Source organism: Chanos chanos, chromosome 2, assembly GCF_902362185.1.
Source record: "Chanos chanos chromosome 2, fChaCha1.1, whole genome shotgun sequence".
NCBI classification, from domain to species: Eukaryota; Metazoa; Chordata; class Actinopteri; order Gonorynchiformes; family Chanidae; genus Chanos; species Chanos chanos.
The window spans coordinates 33739640-33754256 of NC_044496.1; the positions used below are offsets into that span (position 1 = coordinate 33739640).

Here is a 14617-nt window from a genome sequence, read left to right on the forward strand (position 1 = left end):
TATTATAATATATATAATACTAAATCTAATTTGCCAGTGATCACAGACACTGTATAAAAGGTGATTTCAACTCAAAATGAAACTGCTGCAGAGCTTAGTGCATTTATGACTCTGTGAGATGTTGTATTTGTGCTACTAACACTATGATGAAACTGGATTGGACTGAATATCAGGCCATGTCACTTTCACTGGTAACTGTTCACTAACTTGCCTACTTCTCACCCAACACAAAGTTACACAGCCATTTTGGATCTGCTTCATAAGCAGAACTTCTGCATACACTTTTTTTTTTTTTTTAAACTACAACTCCCTTCCTTGTCTGAACAAAGAACACATTCTGACATTAATTATGAAAATCACAGAATTCTCAAAAAGAGCCACATTCTTTATGCAGTAGTGATAATTTAATTAAGGCAAAAATTCTGCTTTTCTACATTTTACAAACTGTGATTACATTTTTCAAAACCACCAATGGTAGGAAACAGACATCTTCATGAAAACATCTGCTCATGTCAAACACCCAGACTCACTGCCCTGATCATACAGAAGCTGCCGCTCTCTCCGTCCTATCAGAATTCCAGGTCAGGCCAGTGTCTCCATGGAGATATTGCATTCCAGTCTCACGTCTTTCATTTCGATGGTACAAGAGTTTCCCTGGCGTCTCAGGCTGATGCCTTGTAAATTTACATAAGATTGTAAATAGACAAGGCTCCACAGGCTGTTTTCAACCTACTTTCTGTGTTTGGTTATGCTAAGGTACAAAGAGTTAAAAAAAAAATCCATTACATCTTTTTTTTTAAAAAAACAAAAAGACAAAAAACCCAACAGTCCAGGTTGTGCTAAAGGCAGGGTCCATGGGGGTTCTCTGATCCTGAGTGGTAAAGGGCAGATGTGAGATGCCTGGTATGTCATGTGAGGCCCAATCCCACTCACTCAGGTCTGAGTCTGCGAGATGTGTTTCCTCTCCCCCAAGGCTCAGGCCTATGGAAGACACCTTGTCTCTGACACCAGAATAAAGCTGAAAACTACACCCAGAGGTACCAGTCAGTAGTTGGCTCGCAGGCGCTTGTTTTCTTCCCTCAGCTTCTCAATCTCCTCCACGAGCAAGTCATTCACAGAGTACCTTTCAATAAGGCCATGGATTTCATTCTGAATCATGACAAAGACAGAACAGGAATATGAAACAGCAGTCCAGGCTACTGATGGAAACAAAACAAAGAGGTTACCACTGGGACTGAGGTTGAATAAAAAGGAGAGTGGCTGTGCAAACACTGGGACAGAAGCTTGGTAATGTATCATTATGCTTGAATGAACTGTGAAGTTATCTGATCACTAGGTCTCTGACATTGAACCACCGGTTCTAGGCGTAGTTATTCATACCAGCTGGATGTAGAACTGCCGAATCATCTCCACCTGCAGGTTAACGATGTCCCTGTGGCACGATTCCCTGCACGTCACACCACCAGCAGATAGTCATCAGTCAATTACATATTCACACATGTTTCCATCCATCATATCCAGTCATTCTTTCTGTGATCTATAATAATAATCTGGATAATGTATGTGTGTGAACAGTCGTTCATTGAGCTAATGCTGTGTTTAAACACTCTGCATCGGGAGCAGACAGACACACCTGAAGTCCTCCAGAGTCTCATGGATCATGTTGCGGATGAAGTTGATCTGAATGGAGGAGAGAGGAGCTCCGCCCTCTGCTCCAATACTTTCCACGATTCTGTCAGACAAGGTGGAGGCCACAGTTGCCGAGACCGCAGTGCCTGCCGTACAGAACAGAGAACGTGTTCAAATCATCTCTCTTCACAATAAGGCACATATGTACATACAGACAAACCAGTCACCAGGGAAGTCAGAATACCTGGAGCAGCCGAGTGCGGTGGTGCTCCACTGACCGGAGACTCGTAAGTCAGCTGGGCGGGGACCTCATTACCCCTCCTCTGATTGGCTTCAGGGGTACAGAACGGAGGCACTGATTGGATGTGTGTGCTCTTGGAGCCAGGAGGTGTGATCAGGGCTTCTGAGTCCTGTCTGGTTGAACTAGTTTTATCCAGCTATTAATGATCATGAGATAAAATGAATAATTATAATCATTCTACGCATGTCAGAGGAGAGTAAGAGCTCCTATACTTCACAGCCATGAACACAATCAAAGGTAGTAAATGCATCACTGCAAATGCGCCTGGTTTAAGGTCTTATATGCAAAATGACAGATGAATGGAACAGTTATTAGAAAAAAAACACAAATGCAGATGAGTTCATTGGGGTTTTCTGCACACAGACTAAATATCCTAAAAATGTAGCTAAACCTCCTATTGCAGAACCTAACACCATACACTTGGAAACAAGAGACTACGCTGTGCACAGAGCGTGATGTAAATACCAGTTTTTTAGGATGTTAACTTCGTAATCGTGAGCAGGCTGAACACTCGGTCATGCACACAGAGGGCTCACAGCTGTCTTTCACAGTAACTTACCCTTTTACTGTCTTGTGTCTTTGACTGGGCGGGGCTAAGTGGCTCCTCCTCTCTGATTGGAGGCGGGGTCTGGAACACAGACAAGGGGCTGTAGCAGCAGCTGCCTGATGTGCCCAGTGGGGTTTTGCGTTGGGCGGAGCCACCAGGATGCTGAGGCAGGAAGTCTAGGTCTGGTTACGAAGGAAATGTATATGGTCAATACATTTAGTGACAAATTATAGTTTAAAAAAAAAACTCCATCAAATTTCTGTTATTGGATGGAGCGAAGAGAAAGAAAACTCATTGTACCTTTCTTTCCACTTGATGGATCTCCACACAGAGCATGTACTTTGGGAGAACATAGGTGGGAGGTCCATGGCCAGGATGGGAAATAAAAGTCATGAGACATATAAATGTAAACACACTGGCATGAATTGAATTGACAGGGTCAGTGTAAATAAACACTGATACAGAGAGAAAATGTGAAGAGTTGTGTGTGTGGGTGTGAAGAATTTAAACCAGCGGGGCAGGAAATATGCTTTCTCACCATCTCTGAGAGGAGAGAAGATGTCTAGGCTGTTACGACCCACTCGGAACTTCTCAGCACTGTGCTGTACCTCTCCATCTCTGCCAAAAACATCCACACCACTGCCTACAGACCACAGAACAGCACCATTATGACTCACAACAATGTAAAAACAACATGACACGTGCAGTTCTTCACAATGAGAACAAGTAAGAACAAACCATTTCTCTCGCTTGGGGCATCACCACTAAAGCCATGGATCTTATAATCTAAAAAACAAAAAAAGAGACATCATCTTCAGTGACCTCAAAAAAGAGAGAGAGAGAGAGAGAAGAGAGTTGAATTGGGGCAGAAGGATTGGATACGCAGGACATTAAAAAATGAACCAGATTCTGTAGATGAACATAGGCAAACACAAACACGTATATGTGAAAGGGAGGGAGGAAGGGAGAGAGAGTGAGAGAGACACAAAGAGAGAGCAATTAGCCAGGTTCAGGTAATTTCTCTTACCCTCTCGGACAGGTGAGAAGATGTCCAGGCTGTTTCGGCCAACGCTGCTGAACTTGTCCAGACTGGGCAGGCGGTCTGTGCTGTACTGGCCCTCACCCTCTCTGGAGAATGTCTCTGCATCGGTCCCTACACACACACAGAGCAAAAGACCCTCTCTCAGGTCTACAGCATGCATGGGACAGCTGATGCATGGAGTGTTTCTCTAAATGACTCTGGGTGTAAGGCCCTGCACACATCTCTGACAATATTAACAGTGATACCTGAGCAGTGAAAGCCTGAGGGCACATTCTCCACATGAGAAGTGACACTAACCTTTGCTTTGGGCCTGACCGTCGCCTCTGTCTGCTGTGGGGGGGTCAGAGACGGGGGTTTGTGAGGGGACTGTGGCCGTTGGAGTGAGGGCTGCACCTGATTGACTGCTGAGTTTTGCTGAGACCCTCTTGGCTGGCTGAGATGCCAAAGATTTACTAGTCATCATTTTACTGGACTTAAGAAGGATGAAGAATGCAACAGAATTCATTATGACTCATTGGTAATTCAATAAACAATCTAAGAATTGATAAACTTATAAATAAGTCATTTAGGAATTTTAACTGTTTTCAAATGTTTTTCTATTTTGTTCTATCAATTGTAGTATGTATTTAATTTATGCACTAGATTTTTAATTTGTTGTACTTTTCTATCATTTTCTTTTTTTTTGTTTTATTGGTTTGTTATTTATTACCAGTCTGTTTAAAGTTTGTCAGTTGTTGACAAATTGTTGATGGTTTACTGGCCATTTCTTTACCTCTTTAAGAGAAGAATACTGTTGGTGAGAGTGAAAGATGTTAGAGAGTGTTGTCTGTGAGGAGGCAGGGTCATGGAGCTCATACCTTCAGCCTGGAGCTGGAGCTCTGGAAGCGAATGCAGGTGACTGACGTCTTGTGTGCTGTGGTCGTCTTCACAGGGGCGTTCAGATTCCGCAGGTCATAAACATACACCTTGCCCTGCGTGGACCCCACCACCAATCCTGCCCCATCAGGTGTAAAATCTATAGCCGTAAGAGGAGACTCTACACGCATGCTGCGCAGGACACTGCAGAGAACAAACACACAGACAGGCAGACACAGACAGATACAGACACATAAATGTACCTGAGGAAAGATGCTATTTGTCTGTTCTAGATTACTGAAGATGTGAAGAAGCACCGTCGACAGAGCTTGATTTTAGACTCATTCAGATTATGCCTCAGGAGTATCTTTCAGTGTAAAATACTGCTTGGCTGCCATACATGTCCAAACAAAAATCAGAGATAAAACTGCTCCTGAAAATATAAAATATTGTGCCATATACAGCAAATGATGAATGCTCCCAAACCCCTGTTCTGAACAGCACAGACAGCAGCATGTGACTTCTCTGATCTGCTGCGCATGAAAACTACCACATCCTGTTACCAGTTTAGTGTGCTGTGAGTCTTACACTTTGCTGGAGGTGTCGTAGCAGATTATCTTCTTGTCCAGTCCCACGGTGACGAAGAGAAGGTCATTGGCTGGTGAGAAGGCCAGGCCTGAGGCAGGGGCTTTGTGAGAGCTGTCAAACACATGCAGGTCTTTTTGAGTGTTGGCATCCCACAGTACCACAGAGCCACTGTCTGACACCGTGCCCAGCAGAGACCTCTTCACCAGGGAGTACCGCAGGTCACGGATGGGCTATGGAGAGAAGATTCACAAAGCACGGTCACGGATCAGATCAGCACACCCCCTGACTGTTCACAGGGACCTGTCTTGGATCCAGCAAGTGGGATTCACCTGGTTGGGCCCGTGGCCGAAGGGCTTGCTGGACATATTGGTAGTGATGCTGTGAAGGATGATGTCTCCGCTGCTTGAGCCAGACGCTATGTAGCTATCACCGCCATTGAACGATACGCATGTCACTTCATCTTTGTGGTCCTGATTGGAGAAGAAAGGGTACGTGGGAGTGTGTGTGGTGTAACTCAAGAGGAAGACAAATAAGGCACAGAGCAATGCATTTCTACAGACATGACTGGGGGCCAGTTTGGGAAGTTCTATGCATGACGCATTGGATTGTAAAACTTGAAGCTATTTAATGCAGTTCGCTGTAGTTGTAGACAACTGGTTTGTACCTTCAGAGAACGGTGAAGCCTCTTTGTCTTTAGGTCCCAGATATTCACTGTGCTGTCCAGTCCACCACTCACCAGAAACTGAGATGTTGAGTTCAGACTAACACGTGTCTGCTTTTTCTAAACACAAAAATTCCGACAGGTCACATGTCAGCTGTTTGAACAGTGAGAGTAGTGCCTCTTCTGTTTTGGCTAGTAATGTACTCACCCCTTCACCAAGCTCCACCACTGGTATTGGAGAAGATTTGAGGCTTGACACGACCAGTTTGTCCCCTGCGCTACTGGCACTGACAATGTACTGATCTGAATCATGTCAAGGCAGGACACACTTCACTCAAAACAGGCAAGACAAACTCTGCAGTAAAATAACCAACCCAATCAATAAACAAAGTTCAACTGATTCATGCATTTTCCTCAAATTCAGAATGCCCAGCTTCCTGTAAACTCACAGCTCTCTGACTCACACATGTCTAACAGAGTGTTGCTAACACATGCTTTTTTAATTAGGTTTCACACACAAAAGAGTCTATCAAAGACTTTCTGCACGAATCAAAGACTATTTAACATACACAGGGCCTTGAGGACAAACACATTTAGGACTGCTTGTGAGGATACTGTTGCTGCTCCAGCAGACCTGGGCAACAGGGTGTGTAGCGCTGTGAGGGTTGAACTGTTCCACCACAGTCATAGAAGATGAGTCCCAGATCTTCAGGCAGTCACCCGAGGACACCAGGCGTGTCACCTCCTCCATGGTAACGACTGCCAAACGAGAAAGAAAGGGGCAGCTGTCGGGGTGTATCCACTACACAGCGGTCTGTTATGGACCGGCTGAGTAGCAACCCCACAGACTCAAATGCGTTCTACTCCACTGCCGTCTGATTAAGTGTGCACTAACAGGTTCTACTGATGCATTACAGACTCTGTGCATCCACGACTCACTGAAAGCCCACAAAAACAGGGGAAAACCGGTATAACAAACTGATAGAATACCAGTGACTCAACAGGTACTGCCGTTTGATTTTATTTTAGTGGGTAAACATAGCTTAAATATTTGAATACCGATTAGATTTCTCTTACTACAGGCCTTATCTTTTGTTTTGAAACAAATACTAGTTCACTTTAATAAATCGAAAGGTCCAAAGAGGCCGAGGTTCATTTATGACAGAGGTAAATACAACTGTATATAGTTGGCAACTTCTGTGCACATAGGGTTGCGGTGATCTACAAACTATTTCGTCGAAAAAACGAGACAAAGTTAGCTATGGATTCACCGCTACTGCTTAATCTCAACGAAACGTTAAGCAAAGGTTAACAAATCAATAAGCTACAGATGAATAAGCTACAACATCAATCAATAAGCTACAACATCAGGATACAAATGGAGAATGTTTCTCCAACTACCGACCAATTACGTTACAAGCTGACATACTTCAAAACTAACTTGGCTAACAAGTTAGCTAGCTACACTGGTTTGCAACACTTACCAAGTATTTAAGTCCCAACGATCCGCTTACTTCACAGATACTTGAATGGGTGATTTTTTTAGACGTTCTGTTTGTTTGAGGATGTGGGAAAACGCTCCTTAAGTTTATCGGGAAAACTTTTACGTATGACACGAGTTTCGGCGCCTGTATCTCCAGCAACCGCCACTACGGCATGGCTGTAGGCTCAATATTAAAGGAGGCCGACGACAGTTTGAGGTGGGCTGGTACAGTACACAATTGATACGGAACAGACGACTTTGCGGAATTGCACTAATATTTAGGTTGTTTTCAAATGCACACAAAAGTTTGATCGTGCAGTGGCAAAAGGACTCTCTTGTCTTTTTTTGTGACATGTGTACATACATGTGGGCACAAATCAGTTGAAGCACTGATGTGATTTTACATGTCATGGCATATTTAAGGAAATTTCTGTAAATAGACCACTTAACTAATGATGGCTAAACTGGTGATACCTAAATGAGGGGAGTGAAATGTTGCTCGAGTGATTCCTCGTTACATTGTATGTTTAAATACAAGGGTGGCTCATTCAGAATCTGCTCCATCAGCCAAGTATGTAAAATAAGACATAAGATTTTTAAATAAGAACCATAAAGAAGATGACACTCCAGTGTAGCCTACACAAGATCATGTGAATATTACAACTGTTACCTTGGAATCAAATAGTGATTGTTGTAGCAAAACAATATTCCTATGTAAAAGCCACAACCAGAAACTGCTCAAAATCAACCTCAAAATATACACAACTACATTACAGTGAAGAAAATGGCAGGGTTTTGGTTTTGAAATGACTCTTTAATTCATATAATAAATTTGTCATTGTACATTATTTGAAATATTATAAGAAGGACAAAATAATAACTTAAGATAACAAACATGAAATTAACCAACCATGAAGGCAGAGTACTGAGTCCAACCACTTTTTTTTCTTTTATGCCAAAGAAGTGTCTCAGCAGTAGATCATCTGTGGTATTAGCTAAAAAGCGAACGATCTATGTTCAGATCTAAGCTTAGGCGACTGGTAGTTCATTCTGGACTTAAAACTCTTACTGTTACGCCGTCCTGCTGTTATTGTGGCAGAGGAACGAGGACCTGGACATAGCTGATGGGAAAAAAACCCGACTGGCCATTGATCATGCCCTCATACCAGTTCTCATCGATCTGGTTGGTGAGTGTAATGAGATCACCCTCCTTAAAGCCCAGCTCCCTGGCATTCTCAGGGTTAAAACTGTAAAGTGCCTGGCAGCAGGGCTGGTCCAGGATAGAGTTACACTCATCTGAAGGAAAGACAAACATGATGTCTTATTACTCAGACAGTATATCGTAAAATGAACACAAAACTAAGTAACTGCTACACTTCCTCATGGTCTTCTATACCTTCTCACAGCCTCAGAGACTTAAGCAAAGAAATGTACTCCTGTGTACGAGATGACTGAGACGTACAGAAATATCACATACACAGTTACAGTTTGAGAGATACTGATTCTGCTCACTGCTGCATATTGGACTCTGTGGCCTGGTTTGTGAAATGTGTATGATTGTGAACGAGTCTAGAGGGAGAGACAGAAATGGAGACATCTAATGACAACAGAGACATATGTGAGGGGGTGGCTCCCAAGTAAGTGTGTTCAATTCTGCATTACCCAAGTGTTGTCAATAGGTCAACATTTTGAAGATCATGAATTTAATTATTTAGTCACATAAATAGTATGACAGTCACTTGCAAGGTTGTGAGAAAAAATACAGGGAGTCAACAAAGTCATTTCAAAACTAATAATGTAGAAGTGCTTTTCCCTCAAAGGTCGGAACCAATGAATACTTTCAGTCCTGCTGAACTCTTCAGGCTGAGTGGTGAGTTACTGAGGTCAGACATAACTAAAATACTTTCCCATAGTTTCAGAAAAAGTCTGTAAATTTTCGATGATCTCACCCTCACAATTAAGGTATCAGAAAAAAAGTGATGAATTTTTTCTTTCAGAAAATCAAATACCCATATCGTGAATTAAGTTTCAAAGTTTCAGTGTCCAAAGAACTCATACAATTGAAACATACTCACTTTTTTCACTTAAAGCTTGACTTATCTCAACATCTGTAAAAGATGAAGATTATTAGTGTTTAATCAAGTCCACAAAAAATGCCCGTGGACATTCTTGGCACAGTTCTGATCTGATTGAAAATTAATGTTAATAATTGCACAGCAGATGGACCACGCCCTGTTCAAACTTCTCATGACTAATCAGAGCTTAATAGAAATGAGAAAATGTCAACACTCCACCTGAAGACTGGAAAGACAAACTGTTGGAAAATCCATTTGGCTCCATGTAACACATGGTGTTCGTGACAGGTTTTGGCGTGTACTCCCTCTTTGGTCGGCTGCTTGCACTACTTATCCTATGACAGTGGAAAAGAGAGTCAGAAATGAGTTTGTCTTATGATTGTGGATGGGAGAATGTTTGGATCAGAATTTCAGGAGTTAAGCAAATGTCACTAGAGGATTTCTGATCCATCTTACTCAGACCGCTCTGTGCTGTACATATCTGAATGGCCAGACCAAATCCAATCAATATTCTTAAATGGTTACCATAATTTTCAATGACTCAGATTAATGAGCTCATTTGGGGACAACATAATGATATTACAGTCAAACAGCTGGTTGTGCTAGATGTTTTTCTAATACCATCTGTTCCAGACACATTTCGTCTCCTCTGACCTGCTCTGAAGGGTGCTTCTGAGGTCGCTGAGAATTTGGCAGGATTGCTGATGGTAGTCTAACATGGCCTCAACAAGAGCTGATAGATGGTGTACCTGCTCCACCTGCAAAACCAGACACACCACAGTATTAGGGCTTCTTCAGCACCCCCCTTTCAGCAAAAAGAGGCAACAAGCAAAATCAAGTCACCACACAGCTCACATTCCATTCCACATGATTAATTATTCAGTTAGAAACACTGACATGTAACTAAGGGGGTTCTCACTTAAATCATCTCATTGTGACAAAACTGATTAACAGTCAGTGGTGGAGAGTGTGTATCAATGTAAAAGTTGAAAATTAGTGTCACATGTCTCCTGATGCTGAATACTTTTCTCACATCATTCTCAAGAAAGCAGTGCATGCTTCTCTCAGCCAGCTCTCTGGATTCTTCAAACTTCTCATGGGCCTTCCTGATCTCCAAAGCTGCTAGCTTCCCCTTACGCCTCTTCTTGTAATCAAAATCTAAGCGACGGCCTTCCAGTTTTCTTAAATGGTACTACACAATGAGAAGGAGACATATAAGGTGAATTTTTTGCTCTCTTTTTTTAGTTATTTTACACTGATGCATTTACACCCACTTTAGACATCATGGATGTCTTTCGTAAAAGCATTATTCATCAAACTTTTATACATACTACAGTTTTCCAGCATTTTTAAGGATAAAACCAAAGACAGTGTTGGATGGTTTATGTTCTACCATTAATGTTTCAATTCTGTCGGTACAATACGAGCTCTTCATACAGGGATGTAAACAGTCTGGTTACATGCTGTTAGCCAGTTATATTTGTCTGCATCACCCCAATTTCCTTCAGTTCACTGTCCTGTAGACATTGCAGAGGGTCAGTGAAGCTGGTCTTCACTCTGATGTCAAGCATGTCTCTGGCATGACCTATGTGTTTCAAGGCCTCTCCAAAGTCCACCAAGACACAGCCTGCAGCCAATGGGAAGGTCCAGTTCAGCAATACATTTTTAACCCTAACTAAGGGCAACAATTAGCACACATCATCATGAGTTTATTAGAGGTGTGTTAACTCACATGCTTTTCCAATACTTTTCATAGACAGTATTTTATTTGCAAGCTTATGATGAAACAGAATGTCTCTACATCTGCCGGTGCAGCTAAGTAATAGACAAGCATAAAAACAAAGCCAGACTAGCATCATATGACCACACTCACAGAGCAAGACTGTCTCAAGACTGTCACTCTGTGGTATGAGGTGAACAGTAAACAGAGAGCTTTGAGTTTTGTTTACTGTGTCAAGCGACTTGCATCAGGCACTTTATCCCTCCAAGTGGACATACCGAAGGTCGAGTCTGTGCCAAGCTCTCTGCCGTAGCGTAACATACAGTCTCCCAGTATGCCCTCTGTCTGAGGGTAGCTGACAGACTTCACCTTCCCACGGAGTCTGGAGACTGTGTTGAGCATGCCAACTCTCGCTCTATATGCTGGAAGTGAAGTCACAGCACAGGAAAAAAATACCACTTCACGTGTGATGACAAAAAATAGCCCATTTCACTAAGTAAAAATCAACGCTATATTACCTTCATAAACAAAAAAAAACCCCAAATACACAGCATACATCCTGTTTTCATACCTGGGTTTGGCTGAAGGTACTCTGTGGTTTTGGGCACAAGCTCAAGGACCAGTTTGTGGGTGACATTAATTTTCTGGAAAAACAAACAAACAAGCAAACAAAAAAACAGTCATTGTGATGGGAAAACTGGTAGATCGGACCCATATTAGTGCACATATGGTGGTTAAAGAAAGGAATTAAATGAATAAGCACAGGCAAAGTAAAAAACCTTTTCATTCTGTCATACCCTCTCCATTTTTATGAAGTCTTCATCCAGCCTTGTTCCTTCTGCTCCATTTATCTTTTCATTTAGCAACTGTAATAATGAGACAAAGAGTCTATCACACCATGTACACTAAAACACTAACACTGAATTTAAATGACCACAAATCATGTCAACAACATGTTCACACTGTCAGAGAAACTCAAAAACTCAAGCAAACTCATCCACTCATTTGCCTTATTCTCCCTGCCAAAGTCAGCCATTCTGTTAAGTGCAGAAAATGCTCCAGCCATGGTAAGAGGATTTGACCAACCATGAAAGATGGTTATTAAGGAACGAGCCCTAATACTGTGGAAGGGAAACGTTGAAAACAAACCTCCCTTTCTCTGCCTGTTTCTCCAGAGGTGTATGGCTGCATTCAAAGAAAATTTAGAGATAATGTCATTTCACCTATGTGTACCATAAACAGATGTAACATGCATGAAGAGGTACTACCCTTCGGACCACATGTCTCATGTAAGCTCTGTTACTAATCATAGTAAGGTTTTTGTTATCTGTGACCAGCAAACATTAGTTCACGTGTATGTGCTGGGGACACTCTTAAGGGAACAATATCAACCCCATACCGTCCTTTGATAGCACTTGGAAACCGCTGCAGTAATTCACTACTGCCGTGAACAAACAAGGTGAGTAAACTGTCAGCATAACCAGTGTGCGGTGATTTTATTACATAAGACAGGGCTCAAGGATTTTGGCCGGTCCTTAGTTACATGCACTTATGCTGACGAAAAGAAATGATAACAAATAAGTAAATAAATAAATCTGTGACACTGAATGTTGCAGGAGCGCGGAGTGTGTGCAAATTAACAAAGTCCTGTTGAACATTAACGTTGTGCAACTCGCAGTAAAAGAATGATAAACATTCCTTTATGATACGTTTAAGATAAGAGTCTATTATTCTGAGATGGTGTGTTGCAAAAAAAAGTTTTTGAAACACAACAATATAAATGCCTCTCTGTAATAAAATGACTGAATCTTAAAGTGTGGAGAGAGGCACAGCGAGCAGCTGTAATCAATACAGGTGTATTATAAAACCACCAAATATCCACGAACAGTTCTGTCGTTATATTTCATGGATACGGTTCACCACAGGGAGCAAATGCTTTTTTATGTGCTGCTCTTCAAAGTAAGGGAAAGGTAATAACTTCTGTTGCTATATTTTTTTATCATCTGTAAAGTATGTCTCATGAGTGAATTTCAAACATTACCAGCTCGGCACTGTTATTTAAAGTGATGACTACACCATTTTCATAAGGTCCTGCACATGGTTTAGTGCGTAACTCCGCATAATGCTGGCCAGAGATGTAGCAAGAACTGTCTCATTACCTGACTTGCTTTGTGAAACTGCTTCTTCAATCCGGACACGGACATTATCAAAAATCCCCTTGTCTCTTTCAGATAAATCACACGAACGGTAACTTGCGCGCGTCGAAACTAATCAACACCTCCGTTTCTCCTTCAAGACGGGTTTGGAGGAGCCCACATTGCCCTCTACCTTCAACTGAGCGTTCTAATGTATCAATGCGCTGTAAGCCCTCCTGAGATACTGTGCTCAAACCCGATTGGTCGGTCGCTTCCAGTTCCGTATTGTTGTATCTGTGCCATGATCTCTACTGTAGTACAGTAATGACAGCTGATGAAAGTTTTAGGCCAAGGAACAATTGGCCATTGCAGGAATTCACGTTTTGTTTTGCCAGTGTATGCTTTATGTACCTTTGCCACAATGCACTAAACACTGAGGGCTTCTTACATTTTCCTTTATAGCCTGGTCTTGAAATAATTCTTGTCTACTAACAGCCTCAGCAGACAGAGACAAGACACATCAATGTCCAGGTACACCAGCTGATCATGTCCTCTAACAGCCTGAGAGTAGTCTGCAACTGAGTAATCTTCAAATAATAATTACAATAATACATTTTGATAAAAGCCAAACTCTTCTAAGCTATAATCATGAAGTATGATGCAGTTTGTTATAAGATTCCATTTTACATTCTCAGTGGGTCACACTGTAGTTGGTGCTCTGACATCTTGATCCATATGCCCCTTTTTAAGGTCTCCTCCAAAGGTCTCTGCAAAGCCCCGACTGGGAATATTGCTAATATTAAGCTACTGAAATACAGCAGGCACATTTGGGTGTGCTTGCCTTGAAAACTGCATTTTTCACTTCTCGGAGTTAATGAGTAAGGTACGTCATATATTTTTTTTGTGAATCAAAGACACCTGACAGGAAAAAGTATACTTACATTATTTACTTTGACGACAGTATCGGTAAAGCAAATCACAACACTAAAATACAGACAATACAAAACTATTTCTTTTGCGCAAAAATAAGAAAACTGGACAATAATTTAATCGTGATGAAAACTGTTCTGACTTTTGAATTGTCCCTGGATAAAAGCTGTGTTTAACTAATTACACAAGCAAGTTAGATCAATACGTTAAAACAAGAAATGTACGGTCAACAGAGCAGATTTTCCCTTCTTGGACAGGGTCGTCACCTGCTTCCATCAAGAACTGACAAAGAGTCCTTTATTACTGTCTGAAAAGGTTACAACCATAACAGTCCATGTCTAAAGAGAGAACATGTGTGATAATAGGCAACTTTAAGTTTCTGAGTGAGTAGAGCTGCCAAAAAAAAAAAGAAGAAGATGAAAGAAAGAAAATACTCAGAGAGTATTTGTTGAATTTGTCTACTCACTCTCCAAGTCTCTCATCATCTGTGGCCTCTGTGACTTTCTGACCCAGTTATAGATGTGAAGCACATATTGATGATACAGATAATAGCGTATTTTATCTGGTCTCTGAGATCTAAGGTTAAGACACAACACCATGGTAACCTATTACCGTGGTAACCTAACTGTAGATTTATATCCCGATTATGGC

The 14617-nt window shown here is 41.7% G+C and overlaps 2 protein-coding genes across 2 annotated transcripts; both read right to left on the reverse strand.

Moving 5' to 3' along the window:
- Positions 1 to 407: 407 nt before the first annotated feature.
- Positions 408 to 7236, reverse strand: nedd1 (NEDD1 gamma-tubulin ring complex targeting factor). The gene is made up of 17 exons (XM_030765857.1): positions 7108 to 7236; positions 6239 to 6382; positions 5832 to 5926; positions 5627 to 5743; positions 5292 to 5432; positions 4963 to 5192; positions 4377 to 4578; positions 3817 to 3991; positions 3505 to 3630; positions 3216 to 3263; positions 3016 to 3120; positions 2778 to 2816; positions 2490 to 2659; positions 1874 to 2066; positions 1634 to 1775; positions 1381 to 1447; positions 408 to 1149 (listed from the first exon to the last, which is right to left on the reverse strand). The coding sequence occupies exons 2-17, from the start codon at positions 6372 to 6374 to the stop codon at positions 1045 to 1047; spliced, it is 2091 nt and encodes a 696-aa protein (XP_030621717.1). The 5' UTR covers positions 6375 to 6382; positions 7108 to 7236; the 3' UTR covers positions 408 to 1044.
- Positions 7237 to 8193: 957 nt separating this feature from the next.
- sh3gl3b (SH3-domain GRB2-like 3b) lies at positions 8194 to 13105 on the reverse strand. The gene is made up of 9 exons (XM_030765822.1): positions 13061 to 13105; positions 11699 to 11767; positions 11473 to 11545; positions 11180 to 11323; positions 10675 to 10808; positions 10215 to 10373; positions 9836 to 9939; positions 9396 to 9516; positions 8194 to 8397 (listed from the first exon to the last, which is right to left on the reverse strand). The coding sequence occupies exons 1-9, from the start codon at positions 13103 to 13105 to the stop codon at positions 8194 to 8196; spliced, it is 1053 nt and encodes a 350-aa protein (XP_030621682.1).
- Positions 13106 to 14617: the final 1512 nt, after the last annotated feature.